The following is a 25,228-nucleotide window of genomic DNA, read 5'->3' as shown; positions in this document are numbered from 1 at the left end:
GAATATGCCCACCCCCCAAATGAGTGGAGAGGATGGATGGTTGCAAAAATGAACAGTTAAAGGTGAACTAGCCAAAAATAATCATCTTGACAGGAGTAATTACATGGGTTTTTTTTAAATCTTGAATTAATTTTTCATTTTAATTTAAGAAGTTGTGTGTATTTTTGGGAATGACAAAGGAGCCATATTTGCCTCTAGAGTTGTCGGTTGCGGACCCCTGGGTTCGATCATCAGCCTCAACAGGAAGTGATCAACTGTTCCATGCCTAGTTGGCAGCCGGTATCAAGCGAAGTGCCCCAAGGGTTGGTTCTGGGGCTAGTTTTGTTCAACATCTTCATTAATGATGAGGATGGTGAGTTGGTTTGTACCCTCAGCCAGTTCGCAGATGACACAGAGTCCAGAGTGACCTGGACAGATCAGAGGATTGGGCCAAAAGAAATCTGATGAGGTTCAACAAGGACAAGTGCAGAGTCCTGTACTTGAGGCAGAAGATTCCTAAGCTCTGCTACAGGCTGGAGATTGACTGGCTAAGTAGCAGTTCGGCAGAAAAGGCCTTGGGGGTTACAGTGGATGAGAAACTGGATATGAGTGAACATGGTGCCCTGGTAGCCAAGCAGGCTAACGGCATATTGGGCTGCATTAGGAGGAGCATTGCCTGCAGATCTAGGGACAAGATTATTCTTTATTCAACACTGGTGAGGCCACATCTGGAGTACTGTGTCCAGTTCTGGGCCTCCCACTACAGAAAGAATGTGGACAAATTGGAGAAAGTCCAGCGGAGGCAACCAAAATGATTTGGGGGCTGGAGTGCATGACCTATGAGGAGGGGCTGAGGGATTTGGGTTTGTTTAGTCTGCAGAAGAGCAGAGTGAGGGGGGATTTGAGAGCAGCCTTCAACTTCCTGAAGGGGGTTCCAAAGAGGATGGAGAGAGGCTGTTCTCAGTAGTGACAGATGGCAGAACGAGGAGCAATGGGCTCAAGTTGCAGCGGGGGAGGTCTAGGTTGGAGATTAGGAAAAACGATTTCCCTAGGCGGGTGGGAAGCACTGGGCTGGGTTCCCTAGGGAGGGGGTGGAATCTCCATCCCTAGAAGTTTTTAAGGCCTTGACTGGGATGGTTTAGTTGGGCTTGGTCCTGCTTCAAGTAGGGGGCAGGACTCGATGACTCCTGAGATCTCTTCCAACACTAATCTTCTACGATTCTTGACGAGTCTATGAAATAATGCTGAGTTAGAAAAAACAACATCAGGGCCATTCCTCCAGGTGTGGAGAGTTACTGATCGTAACTCGAGGACATACAGAGATGCTGTAACTCCTCTCATATGCAGCAGGTTCACTTAAAATACTCATACCCTGCAGCTCATGAGACAGACACAAAATTCAGCCTCTGTTCACTCAATTCTTTGTCATCATGCCTGTGATCCCCGGACGAGAGAGCTATTTCCCACTCACTTCTGCTCCTTCATGCAGCTGGAGCAGGCAGCGGTGTGGATGCCTAGACCTGAGACTGTGAAGGACAGCTGAATGCATTAGCTCCATTGCCCATCTGTCCCTTGGTCTCTGCTGAGGCTACTGTGAAGATAGCTTATGTGATGGGAACACCTGTCCGCCAGGGCCTGTCCACTGAGACCACAGCCATCCAACAGCCGTCACATCGGCATTCTTGGTGACTACAGTTTGTAGCTGGGCTCAGCCTGTTATGCGAGATGTCAGACCTGCTGGAAACTTGCCATACAATTCCAGGCCACGTTATTATTTGTCCTACCGTCATGCCAAGCAGCCCTACCTGAGATCAAGGCTGCGTCCTGCTAGGGGCTGTGTAAGAGACAGTCCCTGTCGCAAAGACCCGGCAAGCTAACTAGATAAGAGAGCCAAAAGTTAGTTTTCGTCTTCCGCTGGCACATCATGCAGCAGCAGCCCTGCCAGGAACAAGCTGGCTCTGCAACATAACTCTCCAGTGAATGGTGCTCATCTCTGGAGGGCTTAGGTTGTGTTTATGATCAAGAGTAAACATGACCTGTGGTTACTGTGTGGTTTATAAATCATCCGAGCAGATGCACAAGTATTTGTTTAGAAAGCCTGCGAAAGATTGCTTGTTCAGCAGGCCCTGTCAGACACAGAGCAGAAACCTGGGAGCACCTCGTTAAGGATGCAGTTTTAATTATCCAGGGAGGTTTCCACTGCAGGTTAAACTCCCCCAAAGGCAACTAAACAGACTGGAGATGGGGAGAGTACTAGATCCCTGGGAAGCACTAGGCCATGCTGGCGACATCTCTCCTTGGCTCAAATTTTCTCCATCTCCACCTTACCCTGCTGCCCAGTCCACGGGGTGCTGGCCTGTTGCCCAACCTGCAGACAATGGCTGCCTGGATACCAGCCACCCCTCGTCCTCGAGTGACCGGTCCTGTTGCCCGGGACACAGCGGAATTCCACGCACACCGTCTTTCACCAGGAGAAGCCAGGAGAAGCCAGGAGAAGCCAGCACAAGGCAAACTCAGCACACCCACGAATTAGGCCCACGTTGCTCTTGGGTTCAAATGTGCAAAATTCTTGCTGGCTGGGAAATGATTTTTTCTCCCCTTCTTGATGAAACGATTTCGGTTTTAGCCCCAACCTTCTTGGACATTTTTGGGTTTTCATAAATCCGAAAATTTGGCAACTGAAAAAATGTCACGTTCTGGTTTTCTGATTACCACCCCCGCCACCTCCCGCCATTGTAGGCATGGGTCCAAGAGGATCTACTTAGTCCCAGCCCCGTCGGCTCCAATCACGGGGGACAGACGGGGGCTGATAAAGGCCTGAGAGCTGGCAGCACAGGCAGCCTGAGGAGCCAAGGGCTATCTAGGCTGGGCAGGCGCCGGGAGGGGGGCAGGGCAGGCTGGGAGGTAGCGGTCAGTCGGGAAGGGAGCTGGCGGCCTCCGAGCTGAAGACAGACTCTGTTGTGCGAAGAGAAAACCCAGCAGAGGCTGTGTAGCTGGGCGCTGGGGGTGGGACGCGCTTGGGGGAATAAAGACACGGGGGTTGCCCGACCCTGAGGTCTCACCGAGCCTCATTTGAAAGGGCAGCCAGCACCCAAGAAGGGGGGCTGTTGGTGCACCCCGTTACACCCCCCTCAAATTTTAAATCTTTGATTTTCAGTTGCTAACAAACAAAAACTTTTGTTTTGTTTTGTTACAAGCCTCACTAGGCATTAGGACAAAAATAAAACTCTTTAGGCAAAAACAGCCATTTAATCCAAATGTCATTTTCTGTCCTGACCCCCACCCCCAAATTCCAAAGAAAAGTGTGTGGCCAGCCCGATAGCGTGCCTCAATCAAAACTGCACAGGTGACTCACGCGGTTTCATTCCAATCACGCACTACGGACACGGTAAGGAGAAGCGCCAGTCCAGAGCAGCAGCGTCATCTTGGAATGAACGGCTGTCCTGTAACGGATATGTGTAAGAAGGCAGAATTAGTCTGGCAAAATTAATGTAAAATAAATGAAGGCAACCGCCCTGGTGAGAATGAGCTGTTTTAATAATGCCAGCACTCAAGGAAATCCCTTTGTCTCCATGATTAAACAAACATTTGTGTCTTGACTTCCTTAGCACGAAATATTTATTTTCTAATTTCACTGCTGACATTTCTTGGCAGATTCTGACTCATGTTAGTGACCAGAGTTCCTTAGTGGCTGCACATGTATTGATTTATTTCTAGGTGTCTGTCACCCATGCCCCAGACTAGACAGATAACTATATTGTTGAAAGGAAAAGCTTCCCTCTGAGACAAGGGCGAGGTAACAGCTGGGTCATTACACTGATCATAATCTTCTGCCTTGCGCTCCTGCCGTCTATTGGCTCTTGCCATAGCACTGAGATGCATTGTTTGCCCTTCGAAACGGGAGCCAACTTTGCATCGTAGGTATGTACAGCGCCTAGCGCTACTGGGGTCACGATCCCTCATGGGGGCATCTGGGTGCTACCACACTCCAAATAATAATAGTAATAAATTATTGCATGATTGAGATTTGTCATGAGCCATGGGCCACAAATGCCGATTGAATGGGATTTAAAAATAAAAACCGACCCTGACACGTTGCTGTGGCTGAACTGCTGTCCTGTGGTGAGCGGTTTGCTTGCCATCGCTGGGGCTCGCTTTCGAATCGCTTGTGCCCGGCCTATCGGTGGTGTTGTGAACAGTGAGAGTGGCCAGCAGGGGGCACAGAGCCCAGAAGGAGGGACCTATGCAAACAGGCAGCCTCCTACTGCATCTGTGACGTGGGGGCCTCTGGTGTCTTTCTGAGAGGACAGCGTGGGACTGCCTAGGACCCGCAGCTCAGAGAACAACCCTGCAAACCAGAAATGGGGACAGGGCGACAGCGGAGAAGGCCCTGCAATCCAGCCCACGACTGTGCGGAACTTGCTCCGAGCCAGAAAGAAACTACTCAGGGGAGTGTAGGTAGCAGCAGGAAGTGACGCTAGGAAAGTAGGGGGCACTGCAGCTACAGATAGGCACAGCCACACCAAGTCACATCCTGAAAGAGTTACCCCACCTCACCCACCCAAAGGAAAAAGGCTGCAGAGATATAGCACCATCTGCTCCAGCTCGTCTCCAGATCCCTTTCCCAGCAGGATTCAATTTCCAAACCCTCTTGCTAAGCAGATTCCGGAAAATCCGTCTGGCGTTTAGCCAGTTCTGATCTACAATCAGAGGTGAAACGAGCGAATACCCTCTTTTACACAATAGGGCCTGCAGCCCAGGGCATTATCCTGTCCAGCCGCTCAGATGAAACCGGACAATACAGCTAACGTGGAACGGGCCAGGCCACAATGTGGTTTAGCAGGTATGATTTCATCTCGCCCAACGAGAGAAGGGGGGAAAGGATTCCCGAATGGCCTGGTACAGCTCGTCACACAGCAGAGGAGCAGCCAACAATCAGTAAGAGCCTAGCCTGCCCGGAATGAGCTTAACCTCATACTAGAAACAGCCAAGAATAGAGTCTTCCAAAGATAATGCCTACAGAATCAATGGAGTCTTCTCGGGAATTCTTTGAGCAGGAGCCAGAAACAAGGAGAGGAAAATATCTCTGGCTTCCCAGAAACATTTCCCACCCAGGCCAGCATGAGCACTAAGAGACCCAGAGTCAGGACTGTGCTAATGCAGAGGAAAGGCCAGGAATAAAAGAGCTCGCACCAAAGCATGCCCACACAGCCAGCAGCTTCGTCCCAAAAGGGTACATTGCATTGTGGAAGAAAACATCGTCCTCACTCTGCGTTTGTAAGCAACAAGTAGCCAGAGGCAGTTTTATTACGAGCTGCAGCAAGGGAAAAACTGGTTCGGACGAGGGGGGGGGGGCTCTCCGAGGCAGATCTTCGAATACCAGCAATTATGAAGCAGTTTATATAGTGTCTATTAGCTATAATACCAATAACAATTAGTCTCCTTCCCATTCCAAACACCAGTGGCTAACAGTTAGTTAGTTCCACCCAGATGCTCCTTATCTCAAGGTCCCTGCCAGAGTCAGCGTTCTATCCGTATCTCCGTATGGAGGCGAAGGCAGCGTCTAATTACAGATCTCGGGTCGTCAGGCCACAGACTTAGCCTGACTCTTGCTCTCTTGTTAACAAGACCAAGATGGCTGCTCACAAATTCCCTTCTTCCCTTTTCCTGCCTCCACAGCATGCAGGAAACAGCGTTTAAAAAAAAAAAAAAAAGGATATTATGCAACAGCACATTGGCCTTTATGCCCAGTGGACCATCTTTAAGGGAGACCTGAAAATACCTAGCATCACACACGTTGGAGCCATAGGAGAGGACCAAACAGGACTACATGAATCACCATGACCATCTTTGGAAAGGATAAAATAGACTTCAAAACATACTGATGCAACAGTGATGCTAGAATTACTTTACAGAAGGATGAAAGCACCAACACAGCAAGAGCCAACTGGGCTACTGAAAGGCTCAGACCAACTTCTTGAACATAAAAGGAAATGTTTTGGGCCACTCTAAAAGTAGCAGACGAGATTATATCCTAAGAATTCTATTTTGTAGATGGCCGACACACCGCCCTACCTGGCCACCCAGCAATCACAGCTCTAGGTCTGTTATAAGAGCAGAATCAGTCACCAGGGACCTAGAAGCTGAGATCAGGAAGAGGTTCCCCAAATTATACCAAGTTAGGAGACACCAGAGGTGAACTCATACCAAACTCATACCAAATGCAAAGCCGCTTGGTCTGCTAACACCTAGGAGAGCCTTGTCCCGCCACGGAAAGGAAAGCAGAGATCAGCCGCATGGAGAAGATGATGTCATTTCCAGAAGAAACAACTTAGCTGCCTGATGTGCAGGCTTGGTAGTGGTCCCAAAACCAAATGAAATGGCTTGGAGCGGCGTAGGACTTTCCAGACTCAATGTGACTACTTGCAGAAATTGTCAAGAAGGACTCCCACATGTTCAAGTAAAAAGTATTTTCAAAATGGAATGCCACATCTGGAATCTGGTTTTGCTCCAGAATCCGCATTACTCAAGAACTCTATGACATCTTTTAGAAGTTTTTGTTGCAATCTACTGCCAGCACCACTTCCGGAACACTTCCACAGAAAATGTTTTCCATGTCTAAAGGACCTGGAAGGGGCACTCTGCCAAACCTAACACGCACAATGCCTCTTTGAGGTCCTCGGAAGACTGGAGAAAAAAGGCAAATTCCAATTTCTAGGCTAGATCACAAGGGAGAAGGAGTCAGACGAGATGCAGAGAAAGAACAAGCAATTACTCAGATGATAAAGCATCAGAATGTCACTGAAGCATATTGACTCATAGGTATAATGACACATTGGAAAATTCCTACCCCATCTGGCAGAGAAATCAAAGCCATTGTAATCGCTCGCAAGTCCACAATATGTATGGCATCGGGGAACTAAACAGAGCCAGGTATTCGAGAAATAAAGCAAGATTCAAGCACCCCACCAGGTTTTGCACTATACAAGTCAAATAAAACCATGACTTTCAGCGGATGCCCTGTCCTATGGGATCAGTCACTTCCACAACGACGCCTAGTAATGTACGCCTCACAAGCGCTCACCAATCCATGGCAGCGCTACGCCCACAGCGGAGAAGGACCCCTAGCCAGTAGGTGGTCCTGGGAACATTTCAGAGATCTTCTAGTGGGCATAACATTTCATATGGAAACTGACCACAAAGTTCTAGCTGCTCCTGTAGGTTAAGAAAATCAAGTTACCCTCATGTTTTCCAATGAGGCTCATGAGGTTTCAGGTCTTGCTTGCTTATAGGAAGAACCAGGACACCAGGGATACGCTCTCTAGAGCCCGAATCACGGACCTCAGCCAGAGCACAAACAGGGAGGCGCTCGAAGCAGGCTTAATTGATGGAGAACTTACTGCTTCATGAAGGCAGGAAAGAGCCCGAGAGCGAAACAACGGGTTGATGAATTATGGAGAGGGATGCAGGAAACCGCCAAAGTCAGACACCTCTGTTAAAGCATGCGGAGCCATTTCTGGTGCATGTTGTTATAAACCCTGGTTGGTGGTTGAAAGGGTCAAGTCTGGTTCTCTCTGCCTCCCCTGCTCCTGCATCCCCTTTCCCTGCTCCAGTCCAGAGCCTGGTCCCAGCCCCCCCACTGCCTCCCAGAGCCCACTGCCCCCCCAAACTCCCTCCCAGAGCCCACAGCCCCCCCAACTCCCTCCCAGAGCCCACAGCCCCCCCACTGCCTCCCAGAGCCCACTACTCCCCCAAACTCCCTCCCAGAGCCCACTGCCCCCCCCCCCACTGCCTCCCAGCCCCCCCCACAGCCCACAGCCCCCCCCCCCAAACTCCCTCCCAGAGCCCACTGCCCCCCCAAACTCCCTCCCAGCCCCCCCCCCCAAACTCCCTCCCAGAGCCCACAGCCCCCCCACTGCCTCCCAGAGCCCACAGCCCCCCCCCCAAACTCCCTCCCAGAGCCCACAGCCCCCCACTGCCTCCCAGAGCCCACAGCCCCCCCCCTCCCTCCCCCCAAACTCCCTCCCAGAGCCCACAGCCCCCCCCCCAAACTCCCTCCCAGCCCCCCCCACAGCCCCCCCAAACTCCCTCCCAGAGCCCACAGCCCCCCCAACTCCCTCCCAGAGCCCAGCCCCCCAGCCCCCCCAGCCCACAGCCCCCCCCCCCTCCCAGAGCCCACAGCCCCCCCAACTTCCTCCCAGAGCCCACAGCCCCCGTCAACCCCAGGACTCCACCGGGTCATGAGGCATATGGGGAATCGAGGGGAGAATTTCTCCTGCTGACCGCCCTGTGATGGTGCGTAGGGGTTCCCCCCGATCCTGCACCCCCGTAGCAGCCAGAACAGACTCCGCCAGCCAGTAGACTAGAGAGCGTTTATTGCTTCTCCAGGGCACAATGCAGCATAGGCATGATGTGGGTAGGAGGAGTCACGGCCAGGCAGCTGTTGACCCCTTGGGGTGGGGTGCCTAGGCCCCTAAACTCCCAGCACCCCACGGAGACTGTTCCCTTCATGGTTCCCTAGCCCCAAGAAATTGCCTTGCTCCCAGGCCATGTGGCCATCTCCGCCTGCCTCCCTTTGTCTCTCCCCGGGGAAGAGCCTTGCTAACTGCTCAGGCTGGGCCTAGGTGCGTGGGCCGACCCACACAGCACCACTCAGGGGAACCCTGGGCTACAGAGCAGACCCCCCCACTAACGCCACGCTGCTGCCAAACTCCCAGGAAGTACGTCGGCTCCAGCTACACTATCCGCGGTGTACACTGCACACCAAGCAGTGTGCCACGAGCGCGGAGCGCAGCCTGGCGTGGACAGCGCAGGGACGACAAACAGACGCATCCCTGGTGCCGTGCACCCGCACTACCTGGGACGCTCAACGCACACAGAACTCAGTTCAGGATCCACTGTGGGGCTTGACACACACGCAGCAGGCAAGGCACGAGCCAGGACCGCAGCCGCGCCTGTCTGCCGCCTTCCGAGTCGGAAGGCTCTCTCGGTGACCCCGACTGGTCCAAGAAAGAGCCCCACAGCAGGAAGTAGCTCTGCCCCAGCAGACAGAGGGCGAGGGGGGAGAGGCGGGTGCAGCTGTCCGAGGTAGCCCAGAGGTTTGTAACCTTCTCTCATTTGTGGTGCTATCTTGCGAGTCCATCCTCCGTGTCCTCAGAGAAGCCAAGCACAAGGGACAAGCCCATAGTCCTCCTGACTGTCCGCAACATCACACCAAGGATAGTTTGGTCCTGCAGCTGCTGCTGGGTGGGCATTGCTCTGTTTTCCAGGGCGAACTACCTAGTCCGTGCCGCGTGTAGCCGCGGGCACGGAGTCCGAACTAGCCGGCATTTAAAAATGGCGGCGCCCGGCAACATGCAAATGAAGCCCGGGAAATTCAAATCCAGGGCTTCATTTGCAACTCCGGTTGCCTACATTAACAAGACCTAGTTCAAAGTAGGGTGGTAGTGTAGACAGACCTTTACAGACAAAGAAACTGCAAGGTTTGCAAAAAGAGAATTGTACTAAGAGATGTAACCTCTTAAGTACATATGGTTCGAGTTTTCTGCTACATTCCATTATGTGCTGATGGGAATTACAAAGGTATATAAACGCTGAGATTTCTTTGTTAAGTCAGAGTTCAAATGGGCAGAATCTTTGTCTCTCTGTGTCCTCTCCTGCGATCACAGTAAATAAACGCTTCTGGCTGACTTGAATCTGTAACTCAGACTGCGTGTTTATTCCGCGACACTATGGTGGATTTAAATCCAAGGTCAAGGTACTTGGCTACAAGGAAATGGACTTTCTGTCTAATGGCTTTTCCATGGCACTTACCGGAGACAACGCGTTCCCTACCAGGACGCCTCCAGGGGTGCCCTTTTGGCAGCCTGTGGCCTGCATGCGACTCAGTTTCTTCTCCAGGAGGCAGGCTGAGAGTAAAGCGTGGCTGAGCTCTCTATCATCCCACGCTTTGCGGCCTCATCGGAGCGCTGTGCGATGCCACACTGCATCTGTGGAGATGGCCATCTGCAGGGGGAAGAGCCGGCCGGTGTCCCATAGGGTAGCTCTGTGCTCGTGCCGCAGGGCGAGCGCGCGGGAGGTAGAATTCCACGTTGTCATGGCCTCCTGCTGCATCTGGGAACATGGCGCCTCACTCAGAGCTGGGAAGATCATCCCCCGCACCGTCCCAGGCACTCTCAGCAAGAAGCGGGCAAGACCGGGTGTCCCGGGTGCGAGTCCCCGCTCTGCCCGCCATGCACTGCCTTCATGCCCCTGCTGCCCGTGGCCGCTAAGCCACCATGAGCGGAGCTCCAGATGCTCCCAGGACCACCTGCCAGTTGCTGCCAGCTCTTCTCCTTGACAGAAAGCGCAGCTGCTGCTTAGCCGGCGTGCCTGAGTCTGATCCCGGGGCTATGCGTCCGCGGGGTGAGGGATGTCTTCCTGCCACAGGCACTGCCAGCCGCCTTCTGCAGCACAAGACACAGCGCTGGCACGGCCTCCTTGGGAAGCCGGCCTGACAGGGCCTGTGCACCAGCAGCGGGAGCAGCAGATGCCTTGAAGCCCTCCTCCTCCACAGCATCTCCGCAGCCAGCACCTTCCCACAGGCTGTGCTCAGCAGCGTGGCTGCATGGGGCCCATGTCTGTCCCTTGCTAGCGTGGACAACGCCCTTGTGAGCAATGGTGGGGTGTTTGCTCTGGAACGGGGCGGCTGCGTTCTCTGTTTGATCCTTCCTGGTGTGTCCCGCCACTCCTCGTCCCATGCCCAGCCTGCAGGGTCCCTGCCTGTGTCACAGGCCCGGCTGAATCCCTCAGTGGACAGTCACTACACGGCTGCCCAGCTTTTAGATCCCAGGTGCTTCCTCCTCCGCTGGCTCTGGCCTGCGTCTGGTCATGGCTTCTCGTTCGGCGGGACTGACAGCACTCACCCAGGTCAGCGCTCACTGGGCCCCCTTCCTGGGGGGAGGGACACTGTAGAATCCTAGAAGCCCAGGGCTGGAAGAGACCTCAGGAGTCATCGAGTCCAGCCCCCTGCCCAAAGCAGGACCAACCCCGACTCGATCATCCCAGCCAGGGCTTTGTCAAGCCGGGACTTAAACACCTCTAGGGATGGAAACTCCACCCCCTCCCTAGGGAACCCAGCCCAGCGCTTCACCCCCTCCTAGGGAAAGAGTTTTTTCCTAATGTCCAACCTAGACCCCCCCCCAACTGCATCTTGAGCCCATTGCTCCTTGTTCTGCCACCTGCCCCCACTGAGAACAGCCTCTCGCCATCCTCTTTGGAACCCCCTGCAGGGAGTTGCAGGCTGCTCTCAAATCCCCCCTCACTCTGCTCTTGTGCAGACTGAACAAACCCAAATCCCTCAGTCTCCCCTCATAGGTCATGTGCTCCAGCCCCCGAATCATTTTGGTCGCCCTCCGCTGGGCCCTCTCCAGTGTGTCCACATCCTTTGTGTAGTGGGGGGCCCAGAACTGGACACAGTACTCCAGATGCGGCCTCACCAGAGCCGAATAAAGGGGAATAATCACTTCTCTGGATCTGCTGGCAATGCTCCTCCTAATGCCCCTAATATGCCATTAGCCTTCTTGGCTACAAGGGCCCCCTGTTGACTCATATCCAGCTTCTCAGCCACTGTAACCCCCAGGTCCTTTTCTGCAGAAGTGCTACTTAGCCAGTGGGTCCCCAGCCTGTACCAATGCTCTGGATTCTTCCGTCCCAAGGGCAGGACTCTGCACTTGTCCTTGTTGAACCTTCTCAGATTTCTTTTGGCCCAATCCTCTAATCTGTCCAGGTCCCTCTGGACCCTCTCCCTGCCCTCCAGTGTATCTATCTCTCCCCCTAGCTTAGTGCCATCTGTGAACTTTCTGAGGGTGCAATCCATCCCCTCCTCCAGATCATTAATAAAGATGTTGAACAAAACCGGTACAAGAACCGAACCTTAGGGCACTCCACTAGAAACCGACCACCAACCTGACATCGAGCTGTTAATCACTACACATTGGGCTGACAGTCTAGCCAGCTTTCTATCCGTCTTACAGTCCATGTCTCCAAGCCATACCCCCTTAACTTGCTGGCAGGAATATTGCGGGAAACTGTATCAAAAGCTTTGCTAAAGTCAAAGTATCTCATGTCCACCGACTTTCCCACGTCCACAGAGCCAGTTACCTCATCAGAGAAGCTAATCAGATTGGTCAGGCAGGACTTGCCCTTGGTGAATCCATGCTGACTGTTCCTGATCACTTTCCCTGCTTCCAAGTGCTTCAAAATGGATTCCTTGAGGATCCCCTCCATGATTTTTCCAGGGACTGAGGTGAGGCAGACTGGTCTGTAGTTCCCTGGATCGTCCTTCTTCCCTTTTTTAAAGCTGGGCCCTGCATTTGCCTTTTCCCAATCATCCAGGATCTCTCCCGATCTCCACGAGTTTTCAAAGATAATGGCCAAAGGCTCCGCATTGACACCTGCAAACTCCCTCTGTACCCTCGGATGCATTCAATCCGGCACTCTGGTCCCCTGCATGTCCCCAGTCACTTACGCCTGTTCTCCAACATCCCACCTTGTTCTGGATGCCCCGGGGTCAGAGTTTAGCCCCTTGGGAGCACTGGGAACCGGCAGGCTTAGGAAGGGCATTTCTTAAATGCACCCAGGTCACCCTTAGGGTGTCTTCCCGGGGGTGGGAGGCGTCATTTCGCAGCAGTGCCTGGGTGTGTTATACACGGCAGAGTAGCCATGGCTGGAGGGGGGTGTATCTGCTCCAAGCACAATCCCATCCAAGACTGTGGGGTCATACTTGGCTGGCTAGCCCTTCTCACAGCTCACCTGTTGCAGCTGCGGCGAGTGTCTACTGCAGTGGGCCCCACACCTCCAGTGCAGTCAGCACTGGGGAGCCACGGCGCTACAGGGAACAGCCGCAGTCCTCCCTCAGGGTCCTCCCCACCCAGGCGAGTCCCTGGGTCTGGTTAGTGTCCTGAGGCGAGACGCAGCCCGCTCCAGCTTGGTGTGCTGCCTGGGGCAATGGCCTGGCTCCCTTGGCCTGCACACCCGACACCTCTTCTCTCTCTGGGGATTTCTGGTGCTCCCCCCGAGCGCTGCTGGGCAGCACCCTCTGCCCGTAGCCACCCTGCCAGAGCAGACCCAGTCAGTGTCCAGGGCTGTTTCGTAGTTGCAGACCTAGCCAGCCACCCAGGGTCCGGTCCATTCCTGCTGCATCGAGCGAGGGCTACCAGCCTAGATTCTACGGCCCCCGAGCTGCCCTCGTTTCCCTTCACAGCCAGGTGGGCGCCTCTGTTGGCTTCCTGGGCTTGCCACCCGGCCTCTGAGTGAACAGCCGGAGACTCAGCCAAAAGGGAGAGAACGGGGCGTCGCAGGCCGCAGCTGGCAAAAGGAACGGTGCGGCTAAGAGCGGGAACTGTCCGGCGTGGGCATGTGCTCCAGAAAGCAAGCTGGTCGCGCTCCGTCTCCCCAGACGGGTTTTTAGGAACTGAATCTAACCACTTCCAGGAAAAGGATCTGCATAGGAGTGCTCTGGACTGGTGGTCAAGCCACCTCCCAGCTGTGGTTGTGCTTTTGAGGAAGTCTCTGCGGCGGAAAACATAGGAGCAGCTGCCTCTGGCTGCTTTCTCCTCCTCTGGGCAGCCCACGTGTGCCTGGGCTAGCAAAGGCCGACAGAGGCCCTTCTGCAGGGAGCCTCTTGGCTGCTCACCCCTCACCCAGACTCCTACAGCCACGCGAGGGCTGACTGCTCAGCGGCTGCGAAGAACCGTGGCTGAGCGTGCCTGAAAACACCGGGCCGCAAACGAGTATGTAGGAGCCATTTCGGAAGGTCCCTCCCAGGTGCAAACATAAGCAACAGCCTGCCCCGTCCCAGAAAGCCACCGGCCCTGGCGGAGGGGGAGCAAGGACGCTCCTTTGGGCACAGACGTCGGCACTGCCACCCTGCGTCGGAGCCGTGGCCCCGCTCCAGGCCGTGGAGGAAGGAGCCCTTGCGGCAGGCAGTTGTGGCGACACGGGGAGTGGGGCGAGGCCGTGCGGCTGGGCCGATGTACGATTTCAGCGCAGAGCAGCCAAGAGGGGTGGGCTTATGCCCTGAAGCAGGAGGCCTCTCTGCTCCTCCCCAGACACTGGGCTATTCTTGTGTTACCTGCTTTCACCCGGGATTGTCCATCAAACCCATGTGTAACCCCACTAAGGCCCTGGGCTGTGTGGTACCGTGCCACATTCCCTCGGGGCTGACTGCTGCTCTCGCACGGGACAAGGGCGTCTAGACTAGGGCACTTCCATAGTGTCTGTCCCTGCCCTTGGCTTCTCAACCTGCATCATGTTTCCTTTCCTCTCCACAGCTGATGGGTTCCACCCATGCCATGTGCCTGAAGCCACAGGGATGCAAATTCTGCAAAAAACTCCCATGGGCCTGCCTGGGAGTTTTGTCCAGCAAAGGCCGCGGGAGCCACTGATAATTATTTGAATCATCCCCTGGCAAAAGGCCCTTGAGCTGCAGAGAGTAAGGACATCAACAAGCCTTTTCTCAGCTCCTTACTCAAAACTGAACTGGGATGCCACAGAATCAGCCCCCACAATCACCCAAAAAAAAAAAAAAAAAGAGAAAAGAAAGAAAGTAAAGGGGAAATTCAGATTAGTCACAAAGAAGTTCCCCGCCTGCGGCTCGGCGTGTGTCTATAAAGCCCTGAGCTGCTCCTGAAGACACTTTGTTCATTTCACTTCGGGACGGCTCACCTACCACTTCGGCTTCGCTCCTCCAGAGAGGTGCTCTGCGGACGGATGCAGGACAAGGCTTTCCCCCTGGCCCCTTCTGCTGGTGGCAGGCCGGCTGGGACGGAAGGGATGCTGGCGCTGGAGGCTCACAGCATGGAAGGGCAGCTGGAACTGGAGAGGAGACAGACCAGAAGGAACAGACTGCACCTGGTGTCGGCAGTGGCCCAGTGGATAATATTGCTCTCCTGCTTGGTCTACTTTGGCCTTGGTTTCCTGCGTCCCCCTACGGTAAGACCGCACGATAAACCTCCTTGCCTCCTTGCCCATTGTAAGCTCTGTGCATAAAGCAAGCACGCAGGGACTGCACCTGCAGCCTGGCAAACCCCACTTCTCAACCCCTTCCTACCACAAAGTGCTGCTCTGGGCTCTTGTATCAGGCAGTGGGGCTGGCCGCAGTGGGAGTTCTGCCCGAGTAAGGACTGCACGGCCTCGATCCTCCATGGGAATTTTGTTTGCGTGAAAAAAAATACTGAGAATGCCTCCCTCCCTCGCTAATTGTTAGGGGCCCAATCGGGCTGGCCTTACTCGTGCTGAGTATCAGCTACTCCTGCGAGTAGTCACCGTCCACTCCATTGGATGGCTTGGGGCGAACACCTGCGGCTTAACGGGAGTAAGAGCGGGAGACGCAGGCTGTGTGTTAGTTGTGCACAGCCCACGTGTGCCCGAATCAACTCTAGAGCGCTCGCTAGGGAAGAGGCTGTTGCCAGCAACTTTTACAAAAACTGTAGAAGACAATGCAGCGCTCCCAGGACTGAGCTCGCGAGTTATTGACATGACGCCTCAGCTGTGACTTATCTGCTTCTAGATCTGGTTCCATTTCACCTACAGCATTCAGTAGGAGGCAAGAATGAACGCGGCAAGATGAGCGTGGTGAAACCAAGCACCTGGGGAACGGGTGGGTGTTTAAAAACATCGAGGAGTCCTGGGGCACCTGCGAGAGTAACCGATTCATTTGGGTATCGGCTTTTGTGGGGGAAACCAGGCGCCTCGTTCTAGCTCTGTCTCCTCACACGGGTCCGGCAAAGCGGGTCTTCCCCTCGAAAGCCGATGCCCAAACGAATGGGTTACGCTCTCAGGTGCCCCAGGACGCCTCGCTGTCTTTGCAGATACAGACTCGCACGGCTTCTCCTCTGAGATTTATTTGTAACGAAAGCCCCAGCTCGCTAAAACAGGAACAGCCTGGCGCTGGGGCTGCTCTGGGGAAAGCTGTGCCCAGTGTGTTCGTTGCTTCTCCTTGCAAACCATCTCTGGGCCCTCGCCCCGTTGTTGTTATTTCAGTGCAGATCAAGCAGCAGTTTCTCCTCCGCCCAGCTGTTCCCCAGGTGCTTGGTTTCACCACGTTCACCTTGCGGCGTTCATTCTTGCCTTCTACTGGACGCTGTAGGTAAAACTGAACCAGATCTAGAAACCACACTCGGCTGGAAATAGCTTTCATGCCCGAATGCTCAGGCGGCTGAAGTGAAATCCATCTTTTCTGTGCCAGGGGCATGTCAAAACAGTTCCTCTGAATGTGTGACTCATGGAAGAGAGGCCAGGGACTGCCAAAAATCTCCCAGCACGTTTCATCCTATGTACACAGCAGATGCTCTAGGGAACAGACGGTTTCATCTCTCTCTCTGTTCATTCTCTCGCTCTCTCTCGAAGAGAGAGACTTCCCATTGTTGGGCAAGGAGAAAGGCAATTCATTTTGCTCTGCTAACGACATAGCATCCTGTTTCCTGACACTTTACAACACACGTAATTCCGGCATATCCCCTTAGCATCTCTTACCTGGGTGGTTCTGGAACTGGAAACCCTTTGCGCTGGGCAGGCAGGTGCGAGCGAGTGTCTGGAAACAGGACAGCAGGGAACGTGCAAGGGGTGAAGTGTGAGAAAGGAGGGGCCATTCCTCACCAGACCTGAGGTGCGAATGGGGTGTTAGCAGAGCGTTGCTTGTGACGGTACTGCCCGGTACCGGCACCTCCAGGCAGAACTCAACAACGTTTCCCCTGGAGTACCGGCACTTTTTTTTTTTTTTTTTTTTAACCAAAAAAGCATTGGTTGTTAGAAAGGCACTTCCCTGGCAAAGCTGTAGGAGAACACCCACTTGCTAAGCACAATGGCCCCATTTTTTCCAGAGGATACAGCAGCGTGGGTTGCCAAGGAACCCGCAGGCCTTGTGAATTCTGCACAGGGGTCACTGGGCTGAGATGGAAGGCAGCAGCTAGCGACCACCTCCCAGAAACACAATACTGCCAACGTCCAGGAGACAGGCCGCAGACCTGCCCTGGGTTAGTTAGCCGGGGGAAAGGAGGAGACAGCGTACAATAGATTCCCAGAGTAGCCGGTGCGCTAGAAGGGGTGCCAGGGAACTACGCCTGGGAATTGCACTGCAGCATAGCCAGGAATGGGCGTTTTCTCTGCAGCATGTTTGCCAAGGGCAGAGAGCCCAGATGGAACCAACTGGAGGGAAGAGATAGCGTGTTTCTGATAACCCTCGCGTCGCTTGCTATTGCATAGTTGTTGTATGTCTGCAGCCTCTTATGTGAGAGAAACTTCTTGTATCTCTCGGCCAATCGTCTGCAAAACCCTTACGTGGATTAATGTGGCAGGCATGTACGTCACCTACACAAACATCTGCTTGGGCTCGGGCAGCAATAGCCGACCTGTGCTCTAGACTGCTTGCTTTGCAAAGGAAACACGCCCCCCTCTCTGCCCCGCAAAATGGTCCATGTCCCAGAGGGTGGGTTGTTACGAAGGGTGTTCCACACCCCCAGGACACGTCTATCACACGAGTCTGATCCAACGTGTTGAAATCAGGGAATCTTCCCCCAACGTTAGCTCAGGCCCTGCACCAGGGAGCCATTGACTGGATGAAATACTGGTTGTGAGCGTGCGCCCACCCACTTTAACTCTGCTTCTGCCCAGTCCCCTTTCCAGCGGTGCTTGCAGCAGGGAATCCGGGAACACCCAAAGGCCTACCTCCTCGTGCACAGCACACGCTTTGGGGTAATCTGCCAATGACAAGCATGGGGTTCGCCCAGGACATGGCACCAGCTTGCATGGAGCTAATCCAGCACTTGTGAGCCAGATGTCCCGGGATTCGGGGCTTTCTTTCAGGGAGGGGCCTATTATCCTCACCCTCTGTCCTGATTTTCACACTTTCTCTCTAGTCACCACGCTCGTGACTCAGCACAGCCGAGCTGTGCAGACCAATGGCCGTGGCGGGGTAGCACGTGGCATGGCTTCCCACGAGGGCCTCCTGCGGCACTCTGTCGCTGTGCCGCAGTGCTGAGTGAGGTGCAGGCGCTGTAAGCAGAGGCATTTCCCGAGGGCTCCGCGTCGCCGGGAACGGGACAGGGTGATTCTGTGGCGGAACGGTGCAAGCCGGTTCTAATGAGCGCTCGCGCCGCCACACGTTACCGGGCTGGCGCAGGACTCGGGGGAGGGTCGTGGCTTGTTTTATGTGCCTGTGGTCCTTGCCTGCCTCAACGTCAATGTATGGTGCGACCCAGCCTTCACTCCTGGGGGACACCTGTCCTGCAGGGCTACTCCATGGCCAGATCGATACAAACATGAACACGCACCGCGTCACTAAGCAGGCCCGGAATTCTTTCCCTGGGGCGCACTGGAGACGTGGCCACCGCCTGCCTAGAGCTATCAACTGCAGCCTCACTAACGCCTTTGCTTGCACAGACGTACCGGCAATACAGAAAGAGAAGAGGATCGGCCCTGCTAGCGTCTGCTTATTTATTTATTGCAGTCTATAAAGGGGCGTGTGGGGGCCCCTGCTCCCAGCTGCCTGGAATTTAACGTTGGGTGTTGAATGTTTGTAAGGAGCTTTGAGAGCCGGAAAAGGAGGTGGCAGTGCAGGCGTGAAAGCGCAAGGTCACACCTCTGTGGTAACAATACGGTACTTGCGCCGAAAGCAGCGTCTCTGCGTCAGCAGCGGAGTGACCCCGAGGCTAATCCTTAGTATGAAACAGCTCATGTGCGCAGCCCCGTTGAAGTCAATGGGGCGACTCACGCACCTACAATTAGGCATGTGCTTAAGTGTTTGTGGGATTTGGCCTTCCAGTTCAAACAATGAGAAATTGGCATTAAGTAGCACTAGAGGGTGCCAGAGGGGCTGGATCAAGAGACTTCTTCACTCCTTTGGCAGAAGCGCACAGACTAACTCAACCCCCGTGGTCGGAAGCAGTCCCTTCCCTCCACTGAGCCTTCGGATTTTGCCACAGGTACAGAGTTCGAATGCCAAGCTGACAGCTGTGTATTTTCTGGCGTATTAGACGCTTTGGACGGCTGTCGAAGTGCCTGCTGTGCGCAGAATGATTTGTGCCTGAAACAAATCAACCAGGTGCATGCAAAGCGCTGGGGGCTTGCAGCACGTCCTCTGGCCGGCCAGCCCGTTCCTGTCTTAGGGAACCCCTGGAAAGGGTAGAGTGAAAAAAATATAAATCCCGAGCCTGAGCCATGAAACTGGCTAGAATGGAAGACATAACCAACTAGCACAGGTGGCTAACAAGACAGGTTACCTTTGAACAGGCTTTTCACTGGAACAATCCATAGCTGCAGCAATATTACAAGAACGGACCTTTACAAAATGATTATTATTCACACACACACCCCGGCATCCTTTTAAAAGACGAACGAAATGCCTTTCAAATAGCATTAGTGGAAAGAGCCCAGACCATGGCTTGTTGCTGCCAATGAGGCTTGGATCAGCATAAAACGTGTGGTCTTAAAAATGACAATTCAAGGAGGAACTCCTGCAGTCTTTACTCCGGCACTGAGGTCAGCGGGAGATTTATGTGAGTGAAAGCTGGAGGACCGGGGCCACGTGTGAAAAGCAAAAGCTATGAAGAGCTGACTCCAGCCCTTTGCAGGCAGCCCCCCGGCCCTGGGATATAGCGGTTCACACAAGGGACTGCCCCACAGCTGGGTGGGGAGAGAAGGAGCGTGAGACGGCGGAGGCTGAGGGGGCGGGAGGGAAGAGATTGGCCAGGGAGCCAGCAAGCAGGAAAGGAAAGTGAAAGTGAAAAAGAAACACGCCCACGGCCGGGTGCTCAGCCAGATGATGAAACCAGCGAGCACCAGATGTGTTTGCACATGTCAGGGACCTGCTGCTTTCTAGAGTGCAGCTGGGGGCAGCGTCCCTGGCCAGCAGGGAAACCAGACTCCCCTCCAGCTGCACTGATGGCAGGGCAGCCCTGGGGATGGGCACCCGGGGCACAGTGGGGAATGGGTCCGTCAGGCCCCTGCCTCTGAAGCCTGCAGGCTCCGGCTACGCCAGCGAGTGGCCCTGACAGTGGTCCTCTCACACAGCCCCTGGCTGGCCCCCGGTCCAGCGTAGCCACCCGGCTCCATCTGGGCTGAGTCAGCGTCTGTGGCAGGGGAGCTGGCGGAGCGCAGGTTTCTGGGCACTCTCGGCAGGATGAGCTGCGTGTCTGCCTAAGCCCCCGGCCCTGCCCCCCTTGGGCTCCACACTGGCGGGCCTGGGGCAGAGCCGCCTGGGGCTGGGAAGGGAGCGCCTTTGTGCAGGGGGAAGACCGGCCGGGGGGACAGAGCACTGACCTGCAACTTAGGAGACCTGTGGGGTGACCGTGGGCGAGTCGCCTCCCTGCTCCAGCCACAATAGCGGGCAGACGAAGAGGGGCTGGGCTGGACAGCTGGTCAGGCTGCCTGGGCCAGACACGCCCCAATTGAAAACATGAAAGCCGAGCGTCTCGGCTCCCAGGACCCCAGGAGCTGGGGGCTGGAGTAATGCCAACCTTGGTGGAGTCCCGGAGCACCTGAGCGACTAACAGATTTATTTGGGCATCAGCTTTCGTGGGCAAGGACACACCTGCCGAAGCCTCTAAGGCGCCACAAGACACCTCGTTGGTTTTGAAGAGACTAACATGCCCTTCCCCGCCCCCTGAGGCTTGTCCCCAAATATTGGGAGACCCGAGATAAACGCCACTGTGCCCCCGGAATCGGTAGGCAGTATTAATCTGGGCTTCTGTTTGCTTGTTTTTCAGACTCCAGAAGCCCAGTGGGTGAAAGTTGGTGTCAAAGGTGTGTATCTGTTTAGTGAAGCAGACTCTCTCAAAAATGTTCTATTTCACGTTTTCATTGAACCCTCCCGCCCCCTTCCCCGGGAAGGAAACACAACGGTGGGACCTGGCAGCCAAGAGAACGCTTTTAAAAAGGTGGGTGGGAAATGAACGGCCTTTTCCACCAGCGCTGCCTCGCGAGAGCCCGTCGGGGGGTCCGTGAGAACGCGGGGACCTAGGCTCCGTGCTGCCAGCCATCCCCCGGCACAGGCAGGACAGCATCCAATGGGGGGTCGCCCAGAGTACCCCGCCGTGCTGAGTCCAGGGCAGGGCAGTAAGAAGGGCCCGGTCCAAAGCCGGCTCACGCCCCAGGGCGTGTTTCTATCGACAGGGGCGGAACGGTCTTTAACTGTAAAGTCCAGAGCTAGAATCCCAACAGCCAGTCCTCCGCCACAGGAGAGAAATGGGCCTATATTGGCCTTTTCAATGCTTATGCAAATTAGCATGCAAATGAAGTCGTTTCCTTGGAGGCGGGGTAGGTGCCCCTCTGCGTTACATCCTCTGGTCCTTCAAAGATGTCGCAGCCATCCCTGCCCCTTCCAGCTCTCCCTCTTACTCTCCCTAGTTCGCCCCCTCTCGGACGCCAAGGCAAGGCCCACGCAAGGGGACCCTGACCCCAGCACGGTCCCTTGGATGTTACCGTAATACCTGTAGTCACTGCGGTGCCTACGTTTTCACCGGGTGACCCCCAGCTTCCCAGAGGGAGGCTCAGATCCACACTGCACCCATTTGACGCCTCCCTGGAAGGCTCCTTGATGCTGCCAGAGCCAGAAAAGGGCCCTTGTGTTACTGAGACTCAACGCCAGAGCGCCTGGTGGGCCATCTCCTGCCCCAGTGCTGCCTTCACATTCTCCACGTCAGTTCCCCCTTCACCAGTTTTGTTCTTCTCACCTGGAAACAAGAGGAGTCAGGGCCGAGCCAGCAGTCTGGAGCCAGAGCGCAAAGTGTGGGACCCTCTGCCCTCCACCCTCCTCTCTCTGCAGTCCCCCTTCATTCCACGCTGCTTCTAGGCCTTCCTCCTGGCTGCACTCTTTGCTTTTTCCTCCGCCCGAGCCCCATAAAATCACTCTCTTCCCCAGGGTTTGAGGGACTCTCGTTTCCATGGGTTTCTCTTTGCTTCCTCCACTCCAGATTACTATCCCAAAGAGAAACGCATCAGTGTTTCTGAGAGCCAGGGCACCATGAAGGTCAGAAATCTCTCCATCCCGATCCTCTGCGATGGCTTCTACCTGGTCTCGCTAAAGGGACTCGTCAGCAAAGTGGCCAGCGCCTCCCTGATCCTCACGGTGTACAAGCGGCACGACGCGCCCATCTTGTGTGTGAACATCACCAAGTTGGAAGTGGAAGTGGATTTGGTGACCGTGTCCGAGATGCAGTTTAAGGATGAAGTCTACTTGGAGGCCAACAGAGAAGCCAACTACCAAGATTTGACACTCAGCCTCTTCTTATTGTCAGCACAGCCAGTCTGCATAAAAGCTGGGGATGAAATGTAAACCAACGCCCCGGCGAGCAGAGAAACCTGGGCTTTGGAACCCAGCCCAGCACGTAAACTTGTGGGCCGTTTCTGTCCGACAGACTGCACGTGGGAAAGAAACCTAGCCTGGCCTTGTCCCTCGGGGGCTTGTGGAATGTCTGAGGGAGAGAGTTCTCATGGCTAGTGCAAACAAGCCAACGTGCAAATGGTCTTTATACAGCACATGTCCTGGTCCTCTCTTTTGTTAGCTGACATGGGAGAAACGTACAATGCCCTCCCGAAGAATGAAGAGGAAGCCACTGAAACTTACCAGTGCTTGCCTCAGAGGCAAAGGAATCCTGGATTCTCTATTTATTGGATAATATTTGTGTGTGAATGAGACGCTGTGTGCATTTGCTGAAGCTAGTCGCATCAATTGAGCAAGGCCCTGGTTTGCCTTGAAGCCACCAGGGCAAGTTAGAGCCACCACGAGCCACCACATACGCCCTTTCGCTCGTGGGGAAGGAACAGGTGAAGAGGTGGCAGGCAAGGCGATCCCAGCTACAATCCCCATCAATGTGCTTCGATGGGCTCAGGACTTAATATACAAAAGAAAAGTGTCTGGAAGTGAGAGCAAGACTGGCCTGGACCGGCGAGAGACCGCAAGGAATGGCTTTTCAAAAGGAGAGACCCCCACTAAAATACTGGCAGTGGCTAATCATCTGCAAATGGTGGCACCATGTGTCATATGCACCCCCTGCTGAAAAATTCAAGATCCAGGCACCTCAACTTTGGGAAAACCTGGATGCAGAACCAAACCTCATGGGGGGACCCTCTGTGTATAATGGGCCAAATCCCAGATCGGAATGTCGGCAGGTTTGGGAAGGTTCAGAACTGGAGTTCTTGGGTCAGGAGAGGCCCATCTCTAATATACACGTGCACTCGCGTACATATTGTGCATACACACAGCGGTTCGGCTGTACGCCCTGTTCCTTCAGACATGCCTGAGCCCAGATCCACTGAAGTCATTAGGCAGGCTGCTGTTGACTTTATAGGCCCCCAGGCCCTAATCTCTTGAGAGGCAGGGGAGTTGGAGGACACGGACAGTATTTCCAGGGTTGTGAATTGGGCACATCCAGAAATCTAGGGCAGAAACAGAAACCTATTCTTTTCAGGTGAGGCAAGAATTTGTTTGCAGAGCAATTGACACGAGTGTGGGAAAACATGCTACAGGCTTGATCTACGAGCCGTGGGCAGAGAGAGGGGTAACTCAAACACAGCTGGGGCTGCTGGGCCCGAGGGAGAAAGCACAAGTGGTTTTAGTTCAGGGGTCTCACACTCCCGGCCCACCAGCCATCCCAAGCCAGAGTGATCATACAGTCTGGCCTAGGACTCCCAGAGGGCCAGGGAGTAGTGCTGCCCGTTACTGGCCCCCGAGCCCCAACCCTTCCCACTGTCGTCTTGCCCTCTGCCCCACGGCACCCTGTCCCCGAGGATACGGCTTTGAGAATCACCGGGGAGCCTCCGGCCAAGTTTCCTGGTTCCCCATGCCCGGCTGGGGCCGCCGCACTTCAGACACCGCCCCCGGGACGCTATTGTCTTAGTCACAAGCCAGGAGAGCTCGCAGGGCTGTCCCCCCACTTCCAGATTAATTAAAACCACCAGCCAACCCCCTCCCCTGCCCTGGCCAGGGAATTCCATTTCAACACCAGCTGTTCCGGGGCAGTGAAGATTGTACAGCAACCCCCGGGTCTGCCGGGGCATGCCACCGCTCGTGTGGCAGTCACAGCCCGGAACTTGTTCTCCTGAATGTGTTCCTATAACAAGGTGGCCTTTGAACACCCGATCCCATACGCTCCCTCACAAGACACTGCATCTCAGACGCATTTTCTGCAATTTTAGCTACAAGGTTTTTCGCATCGCCCAGTGCTTTGTGTGCGCCAGACAACAGAGTCCATGCACCTCGCATGCATGAAAAGTAGATACCAGATGGGACAACGTAAATACAGCAATATGGAGACGTGAAATGAACTAAGGGTGTTGTGTGTGTGTGTGTGTGTGTTATTAAATTTGTATATATATATATATATATATATATGCTAATGACATCTGCAGCTAATTTCATCTCCTGCAGGGGAGTCCGGGGTGGCTAGTAGAAATGCTGACAGAACTCCTAAATGCTGGAGGAAGAAGAGAACGTACCTTGTACAACTCTTCGGCCAATAAAGATTCAGGCTCTGGGCCAAGATTTCCCAAGAGCTGTGCTGGAGCAGGGCCTCCAAATGCTGAAGTGTCACTGAAGAGATTTGCTCCATTGTAGGTGACTGGGCTGGCCAGGGGGTAGTCCACATGTCAAAGGATGAAGCTGGCACGATGAGACGGTTCCGGAGGCTCTATTGCGTTACCCGACAGCTAGTGGGTGATCTCTGCATTTGAGACCGCTGAGGCCCCCCTCATAGCCGCTGTTAGTTGGAAAGAAAGGTTCATCATTGACCTAACGTTCCGGTTTTTCCATGTTGCCCCCTAGAGGAGGGGCGTGGCCCGAGGAGCCGTATGGCCCACGGTTGAGAACCACAGGTCTATAGCATTAGCCTATATGCTTTTGCTTAGCAGTCCTGGGGGACTGGCCCAGCCTCCGTGAGTTCTCTCCTGAGCTGAGCCACTGCTGCTTCCCCGCCAAGGGGAGGTGACCCATCCCTCTTCCCATCGTGAAAGGCCTTCTGGCTCCGTGACCTGCTGACGCTGCCCACTGCCCCAGCATGCCAGCCAAATCCAAACCCTGGGGGCAGGTTCACGGTTACAAGAGTCCGCCCTTGCAGCACACTTCTCCCCGGCTCTGTGCCTAGGCCAGTGCGTCCGCGGGCAAAGGGGAGCGACCATGGGAGGTTCGAGGTGCCAACCGCTGCCAACTGGCCGGTTCCACAGTCATGCAACCCCCATGAGCAGGGAGACCTTCATGGCCCCCGTGAGCTGCAGG

General features: G+C 54.6%; 1 protein-coding gene and 1 long non-coding RNA gene across 5 annotated transcripts in view; one reads left to right on the top strand and one right to left on the bottom strand.

Moving 5' to 3' along the window:
* LOC112546759 (uncharacterized) overlaps positions 1-25,228 on the bottom strand; it is a 196,249-nt gene that overhangs the window by 43,626 nt on the left and 127,395 nt on the right. For 2 of the 4 annotated variants that reach the window (XR_012906069.2, XR_012906070.2), the window contains exon 3: positions 3,335-3,422. The exons of the other annotated variants lie outside the window; for them this stretch is intronic. This is a non-coding gene — a long non-coding RNA (uncharacterized LOC112546759). The remainder of the gene's footprint in view (positions 1-3,334; positions 3,423-25,228) is intronic. 4 annotated transcript variants of the gene reach the window in all.
* Positions 14,561-24,153, top strand: TNFSF4 (TNF superfamily member 4). Its single transcript, XM_089780665.1, has 3 exons — positions 14,561-14,992; positions 15,530-15,619; positions 21,864-24,153. The coding sequence occupies exons 1-3, from the start codon at positions 14,731-14,733 to the stop codon at positions 22,289-22,291; spliced, it is 780 nt and encodes a 259-aa protein (XP_089636791.1). The 5' UTR covers positions 14,561-14,730; the 3' UTR covers positions 22,292-24,153.

Source organism: Pelodiscus sinensis, chromosome 9, assembly GCF_052426305.1.
Source record: "Pelodiscus sinensis isolate ZL-2025 chromosome 9, ASM5242630v1, whole genome shotgun sequence".
Lineage (NCBI taxonomy): Eukaryota > Metazoa > Chordata > Testudines > Trionychidae > Pelodiscus > Pelodiscus sinensis.
Note: the sequence above shows the minus strand (reverse complement) of the source record. Positions and strands in the feature narration are given on the sequence as shown.

Coding starts and splice junctions, on each gene's coding strand:
- TNFSF4 (XM_089780665.1), top strand. CDS start 14,731: ATGCAGGACAAGGCTTTCCCCCTGGCCCCTTCTGCTGGTGGCAGGCCG. Junction 14,993..15,529: donor TCCTTGCCTCCTTGCCCATT/GTAAGCTCTGTG, acceptor ATCTGCTTCTAG/ATCTGGTTCCATTTCACCTA. Junction 15,620..21,863: donor ACCAAGCACCTGGGGAACGG/GTGGGTGTTTAA, acceptor CCCCATAAAATC/ACTCTCTTCCCCAGGGTTTG.